Source organism: Pleurodeles waltl, chromosome 3_1, assembly GCF_031143425.1.
Source record: "Pleurodeles waltl isolate 20211129_DDA chromosome 3_1, aPleWal1.hap1.20221129, whole genome shotgun sequence".
NCBI classification, from domain to species: domain Eukaryota; kingdom Metazoa; phylum Chordata; class Amphibia; order Caudata; family Salamandridae; genus Pleurodeles; species Pleurodeles waltl.
The window spans coordinates 1123851833-1123873515 of record NC_090440.1 but is presented as its reverse complement, the minus strand read 5'-3'; the positions used below and the strand labels follow the sequence as shown (position 1 = coordinate 1123873515).

General features: G+C 44.9%; 1 protein-coding gene across 1 annotated transcript in view; it reads left to right on the top strand.

Moving 5' to 3' along the window:
* Positions 1-21683, top strand: part of LOC138285009 (uncharacterized) — a 597004-nt gene that overhangs the window by 566887 nt on the left and 8434 nt on the right. The window contains exon 21 of the mRNA XM_069224423.1: positions 5322-5385. Coding sequence (XP_069080524.1) covers positions 5322-5385 — 64 coding nt within the window. The remainder of the gene's footprint in view (positions 1-5321; positions 5386-21683) is intronic.

The following is a 21683-nucleotide window of genomic DNA, read 5'->3' as shown; positions in this document are numbered from 1 at the left end:
GCACCTTGGCTAGTGCCAGGGTGCCCACACACTAAGTAACTTTGCACCTAACCTTTACCAGGTAAAGGTTAGACATATAGGTGACTTATAAGTTACTTAAGTGCAGTGAAAATGGCTGTGAAATAATGTGTGCATTATTTCACTCAGGCTGCAGTGGCAGGCCTTTGTAGTATTTGTCAGAGCTCCCTATGGGTGGCAAAAGAAATGCTGCAGCCCTTAGGGATCTCCTGGAACCCCAATACCCTGGGTACCTCAGTACCATATACTAGGGACTTATAAGGGTGTTCCAGTATGCCAATGTGAATTGGTAAAATTGGTCACTAGCCTGTTAGTGACAATTTGGAAAGAAATGAGAGAGCATAACCACTGAGGTTCTGGATAGCAGAGCCTCAGTGAGACAGTTAGTCATAACACAGGTAACACATTCATGTACACTTATGAGCACTGGGGCCCTGGCTGGCAGGGTCCCAGTGACACATACAACTAAAACAACATATATACAGTGAAAAATGGGGGTAACATGCCAGGCAAGATGGTACTTTCCTACACACCCTAACCCCAACTAGTCTTCTGTATGTAGACCCTCTTAATTATTAATAGCCACGTGTGGTGCTTAGGGTTGAAGGGGAGGATAACTGTAGACAAGGTCACTCCAGGTAATGTCTGAATAGATAGGAACATAGTTGTCTCTATCCATAAATTTGGCTACGGAGGGGTGTAGGTTACGGGGAAAGGAGAACTGTATCCATTGAATTAACAATCCTGCTCATCCATTACCCATTACTCAATGTCCGCCTGAGATTTAAATGCTTCCATCCCATAGCCATCCCATACTGAAGCAATAGGCCGCTTATGGAGTCCCCGATACTCTTCTCTGTACAGAGCTTAACCCTCTGCAGTGCCCTAGTGTAGAACTTCCTTGCCCCAGCTGGCCTCAACGGGGGCTATGGAGGACTTCCAGCACCAGGTGGTTTGACGCCTGACTGGTAGGAGCCCCAGGTCCACAAAAACGTGGCAAAGGCTTGGAGGTTTTAGGGCATGGATAAATACCCAATAGGCAGTGTTCCAGTGAGGGACCTCTGCCAAGTCCACCAGGGCTGCGTGAACAGCTGCCCAATAAGATGTAGTAAGCTTGTGGGTTCTGCATGACATCTGGGTCAGTGCGGCAGAGCAGTGGGAAACAGCTTATGCAATTTCTGGAGAGTGAGTTACACCCTCTGAATCAGCGAGAACTGGATGACTTTGAATCGGGGGTTGCATGGGATCAGGCTGTGGTATTCCAGAAGAAAACGCCATTCCCTGGCATGTAGAACACAGCCGATATCCTGCTCTCACTGAGTACGTAGGGACACCAATGAGACTTGCAAGTGTGTGTATAAACCCTTAAATAAACATTTTACTAAGTGTCTACCTGTGCCCATTTTGTATGCTCACTGGATAAATGAGTGTGCATTGGGTTCCTATCCCCTTGGTGCCCAATGTGTTCAAATATATTGGCAGATGTTAGCATAGATCAGAAATAAGGAGTCAGAGAGCGCTTGCTTCATTATGAAGTCTTGATGTGGCATGAGTTCCCCATCTGCAAACATATCACCCAATGTATGTGCACCAGCGGACTCCCAAGGTTCTAAGTGGCCAGCTGTGGGAGGGCTCAATGGGTTAGGCATACCTTCGAGTAGTATATTGGTGTGGTGTATTGGCTTTGCATGTGTTAGCGGACATGTATTTGAGGGCCTGCTTCCAATATATAAGCGCATTAGCCAGTAATAATGGTAATTTAGAGGGGTGGTGTGGTCCCGGCAGTAGTAGGATATGTAGTTTACCCGATCATATCATTTGAGGTGCTTAATCAGTCTCTGTTAAGTGAAATCCAGCTAACCAACAAGATAACAACTGTAGTTGACCCCGCATGACAATATGCCTGAAGAGATCATTGGACCAAAAAAAACTACTTCAAAAATAAAAAAATAAAATGTCATCCTACTCTTTAACAGGCATTGCCAGAGGAACTTCAAAATTACTAGATTTACTTAAGACATAAAAATAGTCTTGTATTATCCTAGGACAATCTCCCTTTTCCAAACCTGGATTGCTCTCAGTCCATAAGTTTAGGCAATAAAGATTCCCCGCGTAATGTAAGATTTTATCAAAAATCTTATAATCAATTTTCACTAGAGAACTACGTCTACAATTTTTTGTCATAAAGTGGGATCATTACCTTCTTTTGGAATAAGGCACATTACAATATCTTTAAAGGAGGTATTTACAGAACCAATGGGTGTGAAATAATTGTACAATTCAAATAATTTAGGAGACAGAACAGTGTAAAAGTGATAATAACATTTTATTGAAAAGTTGTCCCAGCCTACTGCTTTGATTATTTCATCAACTGACATTTTGTTTTTAATACAGAGACATTGAATTCTTCTCCAGAAGGTTTCTGAGTTGAATTGAGATAGGATATGAATTGAGCATTCATAGCTCCAAGGCTGGCCACAGGTCCAAATTTATATTTATTCGATTTGTTGTTGCTTTAGACACATCTCATTGTTTCCTAACAAGACAAATTGCTTATTAACTTTTGCCACATTTCATATTTTAAAATAATATCTGGTATATAAAAAGATCATACATTTTAGCAAATTAATTTACAACATCTTAATCTTTATAAATATAAGCTACATGACTATTCAGCAATGATTCCACTTTCCTTAGCTCCTTTCTAGTTGTAAGACAATTTGCATTTTATTTCAACACCATCAAATCTTACACTACTACTAAGAGGAAAAATACAAGCACTATCAGCAGAGACAATGTTGAAATGCAGTTTTGCTTTAACCAAATCCTTTAGTACTTCCTTAGAATTTGATGTATTAAATTGATGTTTTAACTTCTTGATGTTATTCAAAGCTGTTTAAATTCATAGAATACATTTATTATAAAGCCACAAGCAGCTGCATTCAAGGTATCCAAAAATGTTATGGGTTGAATAATTCGTTTTTTTTTAAAATAAGGAGATAAAATTAGAATCATTTATTAGCAAATTGTTAATTCTTCAGTCATTAGAATATTATTAAAAAGGGATTAAATGAGTATCTGTGATCATTAGAGCATGATCTAATATCAAAACAGATTCTGTTTCCGAGTTTACTAAGGGAGCTAACTAGGATAAATAATAATCTAGTCGGGATTGATAGTAGTGAGCAGGAGAAATAAATAAATATTCTCTTAATCTTGGATTACAGCGCCACCACGAATCAGCAAACAGTTTTTGATTAATGGTTGAACCAAACTATTTTTGCATCTTATTAGGTATAAACTTAACTTTGTAATTTCTATCTGTGAATAGATCTATAATTTGACTGCAGTCACCTCCCAGGACAAAGTAATGATCATCAAATTATGAAATTTCTTAGACATGTCAGGCCAAAGATGATAACTAATTTGATCGGAGTCATCTAAATTAAAAACACTAATTATAATTTTATTAATAATAAGCTCAGTAACAATCCCTCTAATAACAGTATCTATTTACTGTGATTCAAATGTAACATTTAAATACACAAAAAAACAGTTAAATTTTTCTTATTTAAAGCAGGGGAAACAAGAGCGTTACCAACCCAACAACACTGAATTTTCTGTGCTACTATATCTGACTTGTGAGTTTCTTGTAGTAAAACAAAGTCTTATTTAAAATTTTCAAGGTGAGAAATGACCCTATTTCTTTTTCTTGGAATATGTTATATTATTAAGATTTATGTAGAATAACATATTCATAAACAACAAAGTATCAACAGGAAAGATACTGTCAAGGACGAAGGTGTCTAAAAGTGAACTGGAAATAAGAAATAAACCAAGGAATGAGAGCCTGAAAGGGTATAGAATGAGGTAATGCATATAATCAGTAGCAGAAATGTCATTAAAGAGAAAAGAAACAGTACATACCAAAAGAATGATGACTTAAAAGCATAGCTTTACTGGAATATGTGGATGAGAAGTGAAGAAAGCACATTACTAAGGAGACACGTCCAAAGGCCCACAGGTGTGGTGATGAAAGAACAATATGATACAGTAGGACAGCAGACAGACATAGTGATGAGACCTGAAAGAAGAAGAAACGAGAAAATATCAGAATTTCAGCATTCTCATATATAATGTATAAATAAACAAACATAAATTATTCTGAAACACATTAGGAAGAGTTTGATCTCTATTGTCGCTGCTCCCCAATCAGAAATGAGTTGTTTAACTTTGATATGATCGTCATATGTTGACTTTTATTCATATGAGACATGTTGGAGTAGCAAGGTTCCATTAAGCCGTAGTGAGCATTCATAGCTCCAAGGCTTGTCACAGGTCCAAAAATGTATTTCTTCGATTTGTTGTTGCTTTAGCCACATCTTGTTGTTTCCTAACAAGATAAATTGCTTTTTAACTTTTGCCACATTGATGATTTTAAATAAGTCAGTATTTTCCAAAAATAGGATAACTATACTTCTTGGTTTGAAAAGAGTAGAGGAAAACATATTATTTCTTAGACCTGGTCTATGAGCTGCTTAGATATTTAACTTTGTGGAATCTGGCTTGTTGGGCAGCTTGGGTGTAAAGGTAACCATATGGTAAAAATTTGCTGTTGGGTAAACATAAGGGTTCTTGTTACCAGAGTACACCATGTCTAGAAAGGCACTTGTGTGTGCTTGGTATTCTGCAATGAAGCTAAATGGACTCCGCTCCATATTTACAGTGATTTGTAAAAGGAAACCCTAGTGGAACGTGTAGTTAGTGACCCAGTCATTTGTAAACATTTGGTCCTTCATAAGAGGATGACGCTAAGTTGTACTTCAATATTTCCAAAAAAGACTTGAAATGTGAAATTTTAAGATCAATGTAGCCCCTTTCCTAACTTACACAATACAAATGTTTCAAAATTATTAGGCAGCCTCCTGGCCCACAATACGTTAAGTCCACTGTAGACAGATGCTTTACATCCCAAATACAAGATGCTGCAAGCAAGCATCAGATTGTAACAATGCTCTTGGTGCTTGGGGAAGCAAATCATCCAAATAACTGACTGTTAATCGACATAGAACTTCTTAAATTCCTGCCCCCGAACTTCATAATATGTACTGGATATGAATACAGATGTGTTTTTATCAGAGTATCCATATCAAACCAGTATGCACTGATTGTTCGTAACATCTGCTCTGTGTCATTTTCACCCATTTGAAATATTGCCTACATTCCAGTGATTTCTCAAAAAGGTTAGTAAAATAATTATACATTGATTCTCAGTTTCTGAATGTGCTGTGTTATTCTTCCAGATCTCTTTTCACAGATGCAAGCCTGGGCACAGGGAACTTGAAAATGATTGAAATAGCCAAACAGGTAATTCTGGTGCTTTATGTATTCATCTTGTTCAATGGCAATTACACATAATGATTTTATTTCCTTTTCTTGTTGATCAAACATACCAATTAAGAGGATACTATTGGATTAAGCAATAGAATATGTTCGTGCCACCTGTTAGCTCTGGTGCATCCAAACCCATGGCTAACTCAATGGATTGTTTAAACCCTGATGGGGGCCCACCACATCAGTGGAGCATATGGCCTCCATGTCCTTCGTGGTGGACCATTACCAAATATACAGATCCTGCAAGCAGGGAGGATTATTTGTGCAGTGTCTTCACTAAGGCCACTGAACTTTGCTGAGCAGGTGCTGAGTTTGTTGCGCCCAATCAGCTAAGGTGTATTGTTTCAAAGAGTCGAAGTCTCGTAGTAGGAGTTTGTTTCTTGAACAGAAAAAGCAAGGACCCTGTTGCAGGTGAAGATGTCTCACTATTTGATATCCTTGCCTGAGACCACCATTCCTCACATGGCAGTCCTTGGCAGGGAAATTTAGTGACAGTGGTTGCTTTTTTTTATTCACTTTTCCAAGCCCCCTTTTTTAACATTTGCATCCAATCCATGAATAATAAATGCTTGTTGAATCCAGTTTAAAAAAAAAAATACTTTTGTTAGATTTTTGAAAATACCAACGAGCACCAACATGTACCTATGATAAACAAATTAACATTGCAGGTGAGAGTAATCTAGGCAACAATCATTCTTCTTTCCAGCAATAGTACAATGGGAGCAGATAAAGATTTGACAATCGATAGGCCTTTAAAGTCAACGTGGGCACACCAAGCATCACACCTGTGTGGAGAGAGACCCAAATACCCATCTGAAACCTCGAGATTGTGGTATACACCACATCCCTCTCCAGACGTTTAGGAACTTACGTGAACACCCTCTAGCGTCATAGGTACTTTCTAGGCGGCCATGTAGAGGTCCGTTTCCCATGCCCATTCCAACAGAGTTGCTCACATCTCTCTGTGCTACTACCAGATTACAGAAAAGTAGCTTCGCTCTGGTAATATCAACATTAGGGTCTTCAGGGAGTATCCCTCTTACAACCATACCTAGTTCATATTTCACTTTCTCCCACTAAGCATGTATGATCAGCAAGTCCTCACGGTATGTAGGAAGTTTCCCCTCAGCCCTTTACACCTCAGACATTCTGGGAACATTGCCCCTCTGATTTTTTTAAGTCGCACACAATCAAAATATACCCAGTGAAGGATATTAAATTGATTACCTTTCAATCTCGACTTGATCGCTTTTCTTTCGGGTGCATTAAGGCTGACTCCCAAATCTAGATCATCCAAATCTCCCAGTTCCAATTCCCAGTTAGTCCTCAGCTTTTTAAGGCTGTCCGATACATTATTATTGATGGTTTTATAGACCGAGCAAACAGCTTTCTCGGTCAGTACTCCCATCAGGAGCCTACCCTCCAGAGATGCATATTCTGGTACATATGAAGCTATACTGCGTGCCCTTCATGCCTGTCTAAGATGTAAGTATCTGTAACCTTGCAAGTGATTGAGTTAATAATCCCTCTGAAGAGACTAAAAGGAGATAAAGCCTCAATCCTCAATGAGGTCACCCACTTTGGAAATACCAAATAAGTCCAAGGTATTAAAGCCCAGAAGATTCCCCATTTTCCTAAATTCAGTTTTTATGCATTTTACATTGAGGGGGTCATTACGAGTTTTGTGGTCTCAGGAGCGCCATATTGGCGGTGGCAGTCATACCACCGACGACCCAGCAGTGAAGACCACCAAATTATGACCATGGCAGTGTTCCCAACAGAATGCAGCCAAACTACCTCCAATGTGGTCAGGTTGCCGCAGATGGCGGTAGGCACCTTCAGACCGGCGGGGTCCATGTTTCCACTGGACACATTACGAGGCTGCTCACCGCCAAGGTTTCTGCTGCGATTGCACCACCATTAAAACCCTGGCGGAAACCAACAGAATAGGAGACCCTCACCTTCAGGAAGCCATACCTGTTCTGAGCTGCCATGGAACCAGAACTCAAAGTCCTCCCACTGCTCCTGCTCGCACAACGAATCGGGAACCAGCGACGAAGACAACAACCATAAGCACATCCACCTAGCACACACTGGAGGGAAAGCCATTAGTGCACATGCACACACAACATACACAACCGGGACTGCTTGCGACAACCACACACACATGTACCCACACACCCATACGAATACACACCCACCCACCTACATACACATACTCACACATATACTACACACACACAAACTAAACACACCACGGTCAACACAAATGTGCCGTACACACACAAGCCCGCACACATACATCACCGCTACTGTCTAACAAAATCATACACAACACCACCGAGTCACACAACGACATCACAGCTGCAACTACACAAACACGTCAGCAAGCAATTTCACTGCACACCTACACATGACAACACATACTGACAACAACACGTAACAACACCACACAACCAATCAACACTATCACACTACCATACAACGTTCCATATGTCACACCACACCCACACAATGCATATGACATAGCCATCACCACACACACGGACGCACACAAAATAACCATCAAGGCACACACCACCACCATAAAACATGGCAACACAAATAATACACAATTCAGCTACACACATGCATGTACCAAACACAAACATATCCTACACAGAATACACAGCAATGACAGCGGGACTAATGGCAGGGCCACACACACACACACACACACACACATACACATACAAGCAGCCCAGGCACAACAGCTAGCACAACCAACACCCACCCACACACACACACAAACACACAAACCAAAGCCCACAAACACTAAACAGCCATGTAGAAAGAAAAGTAGGACAAGTATGTTTCCATCTAATCCAACACCAACTTGGCCCAGATATATTATTTGCAATCATAAGGCCATTGGCCAGTCAAATGTACATGCTGCCAGAGGCACAAATGGCACTTCACTGTGCCCCTACTTGACTCCTTGGGTTTGGGAGGGGGGGTCCTTGAGCTTGGGCTTCGGAGGGGTACCCTTCTTGGCAGGGGAATGGGCATTTCCAGGGGAGGCGGAAGGGCTAGAACTAGGGAGGGACACAGCGCTTTGGGGTATCTCTGGGTAGAAGAGGGGTATGGAACAGGAAAAACTCAGAGAGGAAATAGAGGAAATGCTTCTTAGACACACGGGGGCAGTCATGGCAAAAGGATTTGAGAGTGGAGGGAGTGGTTGTAAGATATGTCTTCGTGGTTGTCGGGTGCTTGTGGGTGCTGGGTGTCTGTTGGGTGGGTGAGTGCGGGTGTTTTGGGAAGAGAGAGGGTAAGGAGGTGCTGGGAGATGCCATGGTGGATGGATGGCTGTCTGTTGGGGTGGTGTCTGCAGGTCAGGTACATGTGCTGCATGTGGGGGTGTCGGTAGTTGTGGTGGCTGCGGATGTGGTGACTGTGGTGGATGTCTGCGGGTCTGCTATTGTGCTGACTGTGGGTAAGATAGGACTGGTGGCTGGATCCATGAATGATGGTGTGGTGGCTACAGGTGTGTCTGGTGTAGTGTCTGTGAAGGAGGGGGTGGTGGGGGAGTCAGTGCAGGGAGTGCATGTTGGTGTATCTGCAGGCGGCTGTTGCTTGTGTGCATGCCGGTTGTGGGTCTTGTGGTGCTTGTGTTTGTCTGAGAAGCCCTTGTCTTTATGGGTGGATGCATGCCTGTGTGTAGGTGTGCTTAGGATGGGTATGGGGAGGGGGGTTCGGGATTAAGAAGTGGTAGGTGGAGGGGGACGGGAGACAAAGGGACACTGGCTGCCATCGGAGTGGAGGCCAGAGCCCGAAAGGATCTCTTTAGGCCAGCCATGACTCTGTGAATGTCCTCCAGGAACGCATTGCTCTGTTGTACTTGAGCTGCCATCCCTGGATGTCATTCACGACGGTCGACTGATCCACAGAGATGGACCTTAGGAGGTCAACAGCCTCCTCACTGAGGGCAGCAGTGCTGACTGGGGCAAGGGCAGAGGTGCCTGCAGCAAAGGAGACACCCACCCTCTTGGGTGAGTGGGTATGGGTAACTGGGTGGGGAGCTACAGGGAGGATGGTGTTAGTAAGGCGGTGGCGTACGAAGATGGTGCTAGGGTGGTCCCAGATGGGTACACCACCACCAGGGAGTGTCCACCGGAGGAGGATTTTGAAGAAGAGGTGGTACATCCGGTCTTCCCCGTGGTACTCCCCTAGGCGCCCGTCCAACTGGGTCCCTCGTCCTCGCTGGTTTCAGCTTCCTGGGTCACGTGGGCTGCTGCTTCCCCACTCACCTGTTCCCTTTCTACTTCTCCTTCGCCAGAAGATACTGATGCACACAAAGAGGGGGGGGAGAGAGACAGATGGGGGGAAGGGTCAACATATACCTCATCTGTGACAATACATATCATGGCCAGGCAGTTGTCCGTCTCCCCTGTAATATGTCAATTACAGTGAAGACAACTCCACTCACAGACCACACACCACCTACCTGTCATATTACGTGGATGGCCACTCAGTACAGTGAGGCCATTATGGAGAACAACTTGGATTTAGCCAATACAAGTCAGACACCCAAACAGTTCACATTTGATGTATACTCTGTGAATCTGTGGTATAGCCATGTGATCATTCAGATCCTATCACATAGCCAGAGCAGCTGACACCCAACACATATATAACTACTTAGCATTCTGCTAAGTGCATCCACATTGGGCCATATGTCACATACTACACATCCACTGAGTGCGGTGTCACAACAGATGTACCTCTGGAACACACATATCACTTCATGGATCACTTCCAGTGCCACAATACATGCAGCTACACCTGTTGGACTATGCACCATGACAACTCCAGCCTCACACACACACACACCATTCCACAAATGGAAAAACGTGTCACTGAGCCTAGACAACACACATCTCAGAGGGGAAATATTTGCATACATGAGGCACAAATGGACAAGCATCACTTGCTATACTCCTAGTACACATTCCACTACCACATAAGGCAGCCTAAGGCGACTGAATACAAAATGTAAATCACATCAACAAGCCATGTGTCATGCTATACAAAAACCACTCCTAATCTGCCACTACCTATTACCCAAGTCAAGCTGTAATAGTCACAGGGCACCAGATGTGCCCCAAAATTCCAATATGACATTATGTAGGCAGTTACTCAGCATTGTAGCATAGGAATTGCTAGGACTTTGTCATGCATGCCATATACACACAATGGTGACAAATTAGGGATCTCCAAGGACACTTACCACCTCTAGTACCATCCCATAGGTTTAAAAGCCAAATCCCTACAAGTAAAGCTCCCAGGAATGCAGTATCTGTGCAGTGAGGCCTCATAAATTCTACATGTATCAGTATCCCAGGTTGGCTACCTACACATTCCGTACTGTTAGTTGATCACCTATAAATGCCTAGTCAGCCATCGTCCATACTGGATGCTTTATTGAAACACCTAGACAGCTACATCAGATTCCCGCTACATGTGGATTTGACCTCTTTGAAGGCAGACTTCTATGATGTGGGACACATCCCTCATGTGATAGGGGCCATAGATGGCATCCATATAGCTTTGGTCCCTGAAAGTGCCAATGAAAAGGTGTATAGGAGCAGGAAAAACTACCACTCCATCAATGTTCAGGTGGTGTGTGTGGCAGCCAAGTTTCCAGGATCTGTGCATGAGTCCTACATCTTGAGGAACATGCATGTCCCCCACATGATGGCATAACTACACAGAGAGAAGGCTTGGCTCATTGTTATGTATGCAGTTGGACGTGTGTGTTTCTGTTATGGCCCCTGTCATCACTATTCTTCCCTGTGTCTGTACCTGTATTGCAACCGGTCCTACCTCTATACACACAGATGATTCTGGCTATAATAACCTTCCCTAGCTGAGCCCCTGGCACGGTGTGCCCACTCCCAGTGTCACCAGGACCTTCGTTGTCTAGGGTGTGAGGGGCAACTCAGGTCCCTGTAATGTGGGGCACACTATTGATTGAACTGTCTTTGGGACACAGGTTTGGGACGAAGGGTTGGCTGTGATGTTGGTGCCATAGGGTGGGGGGTTGATGTGGGCTGGGTGAGGCAGGGAATGGTAGACTGACCAGGGGTCCCAGATTGGCCAGGTTGGTTTTTCACTGTCCAGGCATCCAGCAGCATTGTCCTCACTGGGGCCTCCATCCCGAGGAGGGCTGGCAGTCTCTGGTATCCTCTCCATGGTGGCACTGGCAGGAGTACCTGTGGATGGAATGAGAGAGGTTTAAATGGTGGAGGCATGAATAGTTGTCTCTTTGACTGATGCATACAGTGACTTGACTTGATTCCTAGCAATGGCAATGACAGAACTGCTAACATAGTTTGTGGATAGTGGATTATGACATATGTACCAAGCTCCATAGGGGTTGTGGTCGATCAGGGTTGGTAACTTTTGCCCGGTGGGTGGGTTGTGCTCCTATGTGATAATTGATATTACAGGTGTGCCCTGGTAGCAGGTGGCGATTCAGGCTTGCTAGATGTGATTGGGTATTTATGTCCATTGTAGCATGGGGTCCAAGTGGGAGGAGGATATATGTAAATGCAGGATTGCTTGTCCTGACTGTGCATGTTGTGCAAGGAGTATACCGTCTTAGTTTCAAGCCCATGATCAGTCCATTTCAGGGGTGTTAATCTGGATAACTTGGCCCCTAGGTTTGGTGACAGTGCTGTGCCATGTAGTGGTCCTCAGTCGAAGCATTGAGTTGGTGTCACTGGTGCAATAGTCAGATATGCAAGAGATCGGATGTGCATATTGCAGGTTTTGGTGGTGATGGGCAGGTGCAATGTGGGAGTAGTAGTGATTGTGGTTGGCAGTGCTATCCGTGCACTTGGCAGGGACTGTGTGGATATTGGGGCTGGGTGGTGGTGTGGCATGCATGAGAGGGGCATTAGGTGATTAGGTGGGAGGTGTTGTCGAAGTTAGGGTGAATTGGGTAGTGAGGAGGCAAGCTGGACCGGACGATTTGTGCCAGGGGAGTGTTAGTCACTTACCAGAGTCCAGTCCTCTGGGTATTCCAGTCAGGTCCTCTGGATGCAGGATGTCCAAGAACTTCTCCTCCCACAAAGTGAACTCTGGGGGAGGAGGTGGGGGCCCACCGCCCGTCTTCAGCATGGCAATTTGGTGTCTGAACGTCATTGAGCACACCTTCTCCCGTAGGTCATTCCACCTCTTCCTGTTGTTCTCCCTTGTGCGTGGATGGTTGCCCACTGAATTGACCCTGTCGACTATTCTCTGCCATAACTCCATTTTCCTGGCAATTAATGTTTGCTGGATCTGTGCTACAAACAGGTGTGGCTCTACCCTGACGATTATTTCATCGACCATGATCTTCAACTCATTATCTGTGAAGCGTGGGTGCTTTTGATGGGATATGGTGGTTGTGTTGTGGGTGTGGGTTGAGGCTGTCTGTGCTGGTTGGTTGTGGTGTTTGTGTGCAGCAGTGATGTGTGTATAGTGTTGATCGTGCAGTTGTGTGGTGTGTGCTGAGTGTGAAGTGTATTGGTGCCTATGGTGTATAAGTGCTGAGTAATAAGTTTGTGGTTCCTCGCTGTCTCTGCATGGGGTTTTTGTCACAAAGGATTGTGGGTTGCATGGGGGAGGTGTTATACAGTGCACTGAGTAGGTGTGTCTGGTGTGTCTATGTGTGTCAGGTGTGGGGTATTTGTGCTGTCCAATGTGGGGTTGTGTTCTGTCTGAGGTGAGTTTTGGAGAGAAGAGGTTGGGACTGCCAATGGTTTTCTGCCATAGAAGAACTGCTGTGCTGATTTGTGGGTCTTAACCTGGTGGGTGCAAGGTTGTCGGGCTGGCGGTGCTTGTGGTGGATCCATCTCTTTCCTGCAGTGTCCTGGCGATATCGGATTTGTGGCTGTTTTTTGGCAGCCTTCAGTGTTTGACTCTTAATACAGCGGTTGGAATACCGCCAACATGGCGGTCTTTCGGCGGCCGCCACGACAGCGGTCTTGCGAAAAGACCGCCAAAGTTGTAATTATGCCCTAAGAGTATATTCATTATTGGTTTACATGAAAAGTGACACTTTGTCACTGGCTGAATTCTCCATTTCCTCTATCCCCGTTTAAGCCTCATGATCTTATTGGGTCCTCCTTGGGTCTGTGTCAAACCAAATGACTTTCCTGATTCTCTTCTTTATTTCCATGAAAATTAAAGACGGAGTAGAAGGCATAGCAGTCAAAGAGCTTCATGATCTCCTGTCTTACCATCTGGGAAGAACAGGAAGAGTAGGAATGATGGAACGTGAAATTCATTCTGACATTTGTTGGAAATTTTATAACATAAAATCCATTTACAAATGTATTAGAGTATAGACAAAGGATGTTTAGAGAGGGAGCCAAATAGGACTCTATGCTAGTGCTAACGTGCCACAGAATCCTAGCTATTATCAATACTGGATAGTAGATTCAGTGCTAGAGGACGATGGATTGAAGGGCCATACATTTGAGGGGATGTCACCAATGGGAGGTGTGAGGACCATCAATAACAACAACAATCAATATTATAAGTTTCAGTCAATAACTACACAGTTTAGTAATTAAATGGATTTATTTCCTTATATTAACAATGCTAGTGTCACAGAAAAACAAATGATAAGCATATAAGATCAATAGCGGCTGGTTAAAAAGACGTATATATCTCAACCTAACTATTAGAATTAAACAAATCATCTCTAAAAGAATCACACTTATTAATAATACGAAAACTGGTAATAATGGCAAAGTACACATTAGTTCAGCATCAAATGATCTCAGGTCAAATCATGAGCATCTCAAGATTAATTCCTAACTAACCACAAATTAGCATTACATGTTGGGCTCCATGTAAAACAAATTTAGTAACATTAATTTAGAAAACTCTTAACTTGATTATGATATATAAAAATTATTAATGTGCAGTAATAAAATCATTAGTTGCAGCTGGTACCTGGAAAGCAAGAGAGACACAATTCACATTTAATAACATACATTACCACAATAGTAGTAACAGCAAACGATCAGCTTCAGCTTGAGGACACCATCAGAAGATTTGGGCCTAACGACAGCTAGTCTTGAACCTTGTCTACTCTAGAATAATAGCATTGGATGACGAATGACGAACCACGAACCCACACACTAATGAACTAACTCCTAATCATTCTACACAGGAAGTTATACTAAAATCAAATCAACTCCTGATTTGTCTGCCTATGGGGTGGTTTCATTTCAGCCAATCAAAAACTAAATTGATTACCTAAACCTAACAAATCTACGCTAACTATAACATTTTCTTTTCAATGTATTTTTACTTCTTCCATCTCGTCTGTAACTCCATTGTCTCATCGCCTCTTGAATATCTTGTTCTCAGGAAGAACCTTTTACTGGAACCTACTTCATCCTCGAGGAATGACCAGATATTAGTAACATATCCAAACAATAGAACATTTCAACTTATGCAATGCTCAGTTAATACACAACCTTGTAAGAGATAACACTGCAACCCCTAAAGGTAGCTGTGGATACGTCTACACAAGCTTTCAAAACACTTATTATGAAAGCTTTGAATTGTGGAAAATAACCACAGCATTTGAATATAATTTCGCTTAGCCAAGAACAGAAAAACAGATATTTCAAACGTTTCTTGTTTTGCACATTAGTTCATTACACATTTTAATATGAAAATCATTAATAAACATATTAGAAAATGCACACTCTCACACTAGTCTGGTTATTGAAAGAAGAAATCTCCCACACACATATGTTGAGATTGCAAAGAAAAGCTGGAAGGTATAACATTTCCTGGCCAGAAATGAACAACGCAAGCAGGAGATAATTGGCAGCAGGATACACTCAAACAAAAGTGGTACCTAGAAAGGAACTATTAGACTACCTGTCAGAGATAATTAAGGTCGAACTATCAGGAGGGCAGTGAGCCCATCTTGAGGCCCTGTGTTGTTAGGATCAGCTTGAGGAAGCTCTCTCTTCCTTGCCAAAACATAAGGTGCAAAGAATTAATGGTATGCCTGCTGATTTATACCAGGTCATACCCAAGTCCTTCCTGGAGACAATACTGAGGGTCTCTGAGGAACCCAAAGGGTTGGGGAAACTTCCCACCATTCCCCAGGGAGGCCCTGATCACTATGAGCACTAATGCAGATAAAAGCCCTATCCAATTGAAATATTTTTAGCTTTTGTCTATGCCAAATGTAAATGTGAAACTCCTTAATAAGGCCCTAGTGATGGGAATGTCATCAGTGTTAGACCTTTCAGCCTGTCTGCAACTCTGCTGCTTTTGCTGTTGGACTCTTCCATTTGTGAGTCCTACCCTTGCCTGAGGTGCCAAGCTAGTCCCGGGTCTATTTTTCTAAGCCTGTGTGGATTCTTTTTGTGGCATTTTCATTGTGTTACTCTGTGTGTCAGTGTATGTGTGTGTGTGTGTGTGTGTGCACTGCAAAAATACTTGTACACATTGCTGCAGACTGCTCTGTGCCAAGCTTCCAGAGGATGAGCACAGGTTATCTCGAAGTGTGTGCCTAGCTTACCCTAACTAGAAGTGGTGATTCTTGCTTGTACAGGGTACATAGTCTAACAACCAGAAACTACCTCAGTTCTAACAATCAGTGATTGGTCCTTTCGGATCAGTCAGGATTAATCCTGAGGAGAAGCATCCACTCACGCCCTCCGCCAACTAACGCATGTCTTGACATCTCTAGCTCGTTTGGGTGATGAGTATGCTGTGACGTACTTGCCACTGAGCGAGCCTTTGATATGGTGAAATGAGAGTATCTCTGAAGAGTCATTTAGACTATGGGCTTCGGTCTTAGTTTCCATGGTTGGGCTGGGCTTCTGTGCACAGAACCTGTTACAAGAGTTCGAACTGAAGGATAGATATCAGATAAGGGGGATATGACAAAGATTTATTTTGTCTGCCATGTTGTTCGGCATGGCCATAGTGCCAAAGGCATGCATGCCACGGGCAGCCACGGCAGTTTGGGGAATCTAGGTGGGTCTTATAAATAATGTTATATTGCTTTATGCAGATGACACTTTAGTCTTTTTGAGATATCCAGCACACTCAGTCCTGCCTCTACTTGCAGAGCTTGGGAAAGAACAAATTAGAGTAAATTGAAATGTTTACCTTTTAGGTTTCGGGACTGGGAAGGGCAGAACCTGACACTTTTCCAGACTTAGGGCTGATCTGGGCAAACAGCAGCTTTAGATAACCGGGGATACAGGTTACCATGGACACAACAAGCTCAGTGTACTCTCTACAGTGGAAGGGAAGGGTGTTGGAGGGGCTCAGATGACTGAAGGAGTTTTGGAAGATGCTACCGTTAATAAATCATGGGAAGAATATCCCTGATGAAAATGATTTTGTAGCTGAAATGCCTTTGTGTCCTACAAACTTCAGGGTGCCCCGTACCATGTGGGTTTTTTAAGAAATGGATAGATTAATTTTCCTATTGGTTTGGGTAGGAAAACATAGTAGAGTGAAGCTGGCAACGTGGAAGCTCCCATGCCTGACTAGTGGTGTGGGGCGCCCTCATCTTTTCCTGTACTATGCAGCTCCCCAGCTGCAACATGTGACGCATCGATTCGCTGAATGAGACTAATGGGGAAAAAGCCTTCTGGTGGGTTTAATCCCACCAGATATCCTGTTTCATAAGATTACGATATGAGGCAACTTCCTTAATGATGTTCTATATTTGGTCCAGCAAGTGGGTAACATATTGGAAAGAATGGCACCACTCTCGGGAGGGCTTCTTGACCCCTCATTATCCCTCTTTGGTCCCTTAAGCCCTCCAGAGATACTAGCAAATTTGGCTATGGCTAATTGAAAGGAGTGTGGCTGCCAAACAGTGGGTGATTTATACCTTAATGGGTTTTTTAACATTTGAAGAAGCCAAGCAAACTTTTGGAGTTGGTCTTGGTCAGTTCCTACACCATGTGAGCCTGGCAGGCATCACTAGTGTTAGCGCGTCTGACCTTAATAAGTAAACTTACAAGGGGACACAAATAGGTTGATTAACTTTTTGACTCTCATTTAAGATGTTCTTACCATAGTTCCAGTACATAATCATTAGCCAATACACAATAGTCAATAATCAACATTAATCAATAATATCAATAATCACTGGAGTCAGTAATTGTCATGCACCATGACCTTTCAGTCAAGAGTAACCACACCTAGTAAAAGTTAGAATATTTATTTCCCTATATTAACAATGCTAAGGTCATGTAGACTAATCTCAATATCAAAGGAAACACGTACAAAAGCAATACTTGCTGTCCAAAGCGGCAGAAGAAACGTAATCTAATCAAAGCTTGAACTACAACACATTCTAAGTTATGGTGCGAATCAGTAACAAAGTCAACTGCGTTGAAGTAAATTCATACATTAAGTTTAGCAGATAAATTCATCAAGCATTAATCCCTGTTATCATGATTTTGTTAGTTAGGATCCTTAACTAACACCAGATTAGCATCAGCATGTTGGGCTTCATGCAAAAAGGTTTAGTAACACAAATTTGGAAAAAATATCTAACTATGGCTCTATCAAAATAGTACAGTGCCACCAGTCTGAGTCATAAGTTCAGAAAGCACAAAGGGGGTCATTCTGACCTCGGCGGTAAAATGCCCTTACCGCCGGTCATAAGACCGCCATAACACCGCCGCGGCCGCGGTCAACCGCCACGGTCATTCTGACCCACAACGGCCAAACCTCCAAAAATCCGTCCTCCACTGCAGCCCGCCACATCGGCGGGCAGCGATAAACTGGAGATGACCAAACCTCCACCGTCACGCCAACAGAAATACGCCCATGCCATTACGACCCACGAATCCACACGGCGGTCATTCAAACGCGGTATTTCATTGGCGGTACACACCGCCGCGGTCAGAATACACACACATCACCAAAACACAGCCACATTGGACAATTTGAAATACACACACCTGATACACATACACACACCACTCCCACACAATCAACCAACTATAAAACACACACCCACATCACCCACAAACCCCTGCGACCCTAATTACTGAGAGAAGGAGAGAGAGACACAGCAGACAATCCATAGCAAGACACACTGAGGCACACTACACCATCACACACACCACATAGTAGCACAAAGCACCACTCACCAACACACTCCTCATCACATACACCACCCCACACCTCACCCACACCACCCCATGGCACCCCAAAGGCACCCACGCTTTTCGGACCAAGAACTCCGGGTCATGGTGGAGGAAATCCTAAGAGTGGAACCCCAGCTCTTCGGCTCGCAGGTGCAGCACACCAGTATAGCCAGGAAGGCGGAGCTATGGCAGCGGATCGTGGACAGGGTCAACGCGGTGGGACAGCATCCCAGGAATAGGGAGGACATCCGCAAAAGATGGAACGACCTACGGGGGAAGGTCCGATCGATGGTCTCCAGGCACAACATCGCGGTCCAGAAGACTGGCGGCGGACCACCACCCACCCCTCCCGAATTTACATCGTGGGAGCAAGAGGTCTTGACCATCCTGCATCCTCAGGGCCTCGCAGGAGTAGCCGGAGGAATGGACTCTGGTAAGTCCAATCTCAACTACTATATCCCCCCCACCCCACCAGCATGCCAACCCACACCCCCACCCTCACCCCCAACCCCCCAGCACACATCCTCCCTGACAATGTCTCACCAGCACAACCCACCCATCCCAACACCAACTCCTGCATGCCAACACAAATCATGGGCACCCATCACCTAAGCATGACCACTGCACTAACCCCTCCCCCCCACTAAATACCCTCACAACACCTCCCTCCAGGGAATGCCTGCACTGGGGGACAAGGGCACCCACAACACGCATGCTATTGCACACACAGAAATAATAACCAAACTCTCTTACCCCATGCAGGACCCGAACGACAACACACCAGCCAGGAGGGTCCAGAAGTGTCCATCCCACCACCGGAACAGGCCCACACTGAGGATAGCAGCTCTGTCGACAGTGAACCTGATGACCAGCCCGGACCATCGGGGACCTCTGGGCAGTCGGTTCCCCTCAGGCAGCCACAGGCCACACCAGACCCGACCCCCTCTTCCGACACCAGCACAGCTCCCACCCAGCGGGCCCATGCCTCTGTCTCTAGGACAGCTCAATCAGCGGTGTGTCTGCCACTACAGGGCACCCAGGCTAACCCAACACCCCAACAACAACAGGGACCTGGGGGCAGTGGTGGCGGGCACACCGTCCAGGGGACAGAGGCCGGGGGAAACCGGGCAGCTCGGAGGGCTGCTGTGCGACAGGGGGGGGAGGAGAGGCCCAGGGAACCCACTCTCCAAGAGGCCCTCACCACCATCATGGGGGCATACCACCACTCCCAAGAAACGATGGCGACGGTACTGGCCAGGTTCACTGAGATCCAGGCACAGCAGGAGGAACGCTACATGGGTTTCAGGGAGGAGCTGAGAATCATCGGGACCGCAATGGGGACCATCGTCCTGGCCCTCCACAGGATAGAGGACGCGTTGCGGGACCATGGTGCACCACACAGGGCCCCTGTCACTAGCCCGGACCAGGAACAGCCTACCACCTCCGCCGGCGCTAGTGGACAGGAGGTCCCAACACCTCGACAGCCCCCCAGAACCCCACCTCCTGCTGAAGAACAACCACCCCGTAAGAGGAGCCTGAGACCAAAGAAAAAGACAGAGTAGGATGTCAAGACCCCCGCCTGCAGGACATACCCCCTCAAGTCTTCCCACTGTCCCACATTGCCACCCTGTCCAACCATGAACTGCCTATGCTCCATCCTTCCACAGGCAAAAGGACAATGCACCTGTGAGACTGAGAACTGGACTCTGCCATGGATATTCCTCCACCCCCACCCATCACCCTAAGAATCACATGTACAGATATCTAGCACTGTAAATAAATCACATTTTGCACACAAATCTGTTTTGAGTCATGCTGTATTATTGACAAATGTATTACATATTACTGTTCGATTTCTGTTCTGTCAATTAGTCATGACAACATACCAATGTCAATACGCTGTATTTCATGGGCGAACCAAGCAGAAGTCAGGTACTGAGTCAGACAGCACTGAGAAGGGAAGGGAAAGGCAAAAATCAATGAAAAACATCTGTGGGGAACTACAGAAAGTACAGATGCAGGAGGCTATAAGCAATTGTGAAATGGCGTGGGTGATTCTTACCTGGGTGTTACTGGAAATACTGTTGTATCACTCTGTCCCTATTGTCTGTGTCGTCCTCTGAGTCTTCCTCCTCTTCACTCTCCACAGGCTCCACGGCTTCTACAACACCACCATCTGGACCATCCTCCTGCAGGAAAGGCACCTGGCGTCGCAAAGCCAGGTTGTGAAGCATACATCACGCCACGATGATATGGCACACCTTCTTTGGTGAGTACATTAGGGATCCACCTGTCATATGCAGGCACCTAAACCTGGCCTTCAGGAGGCCAAAGGTTCGCTCAATCACCCTCCTAGTACGCCCATGGGCCTCATTGTAGCGTTCCTCTGCCCTTGTCCGGGGATTCCTTACTGGGGTCAGTAGCCACGGCAGGTTGGGGTAACCAGAGTCACCTATTAGCCACACACGTTGTCTCTGTAGCTGCTCCATCACATAGGGGATGCTGCTATTTCGCATCACATACGCGTCATGCACTGACCCTGGGAACTTGGCATTTACATGGGAGATGTACTGGTCAGCCAAACAGACCACCTGGACATTCATCAAATGATAATTTTTTCTGTTTCGGTACACCTGCTCATCGTCTTTTGGGGGTACCAAAGCCACATGGGTCCCATCAATGGCACCAATGATGTTGGGGATATGTCCAAGGGCATAGAAATCACCCTTCACTGTAGGCAAGTCACCCTCCTCGGGGAAAATGATGTAGCTCCGCATGAGTTTCATCAGGGCAGACAACACTCTGCTCAAAATCTTAGAAAACATAGGCTGAGACATTCCAGATGACATGGCCACTGTGGTCTGGAATGACCCACTGGCCAAAAAATGGAGGACTGACAAAACCTGCACCAGAGGGGGAATCCCTGTGGGTTGGTGGATGGGGGACATCAGGGCTGGCTCCAGCTGGGCACACAGTTCATGGATAGTGGCACAGTCAAGTCTGTATCGAAGTATTATATGGCGTTCTTCCATTGTCGACAGGTCCACCAGCGGTCGGTACACGCGAGGATTCCTCCTTCTCATCGCAAGT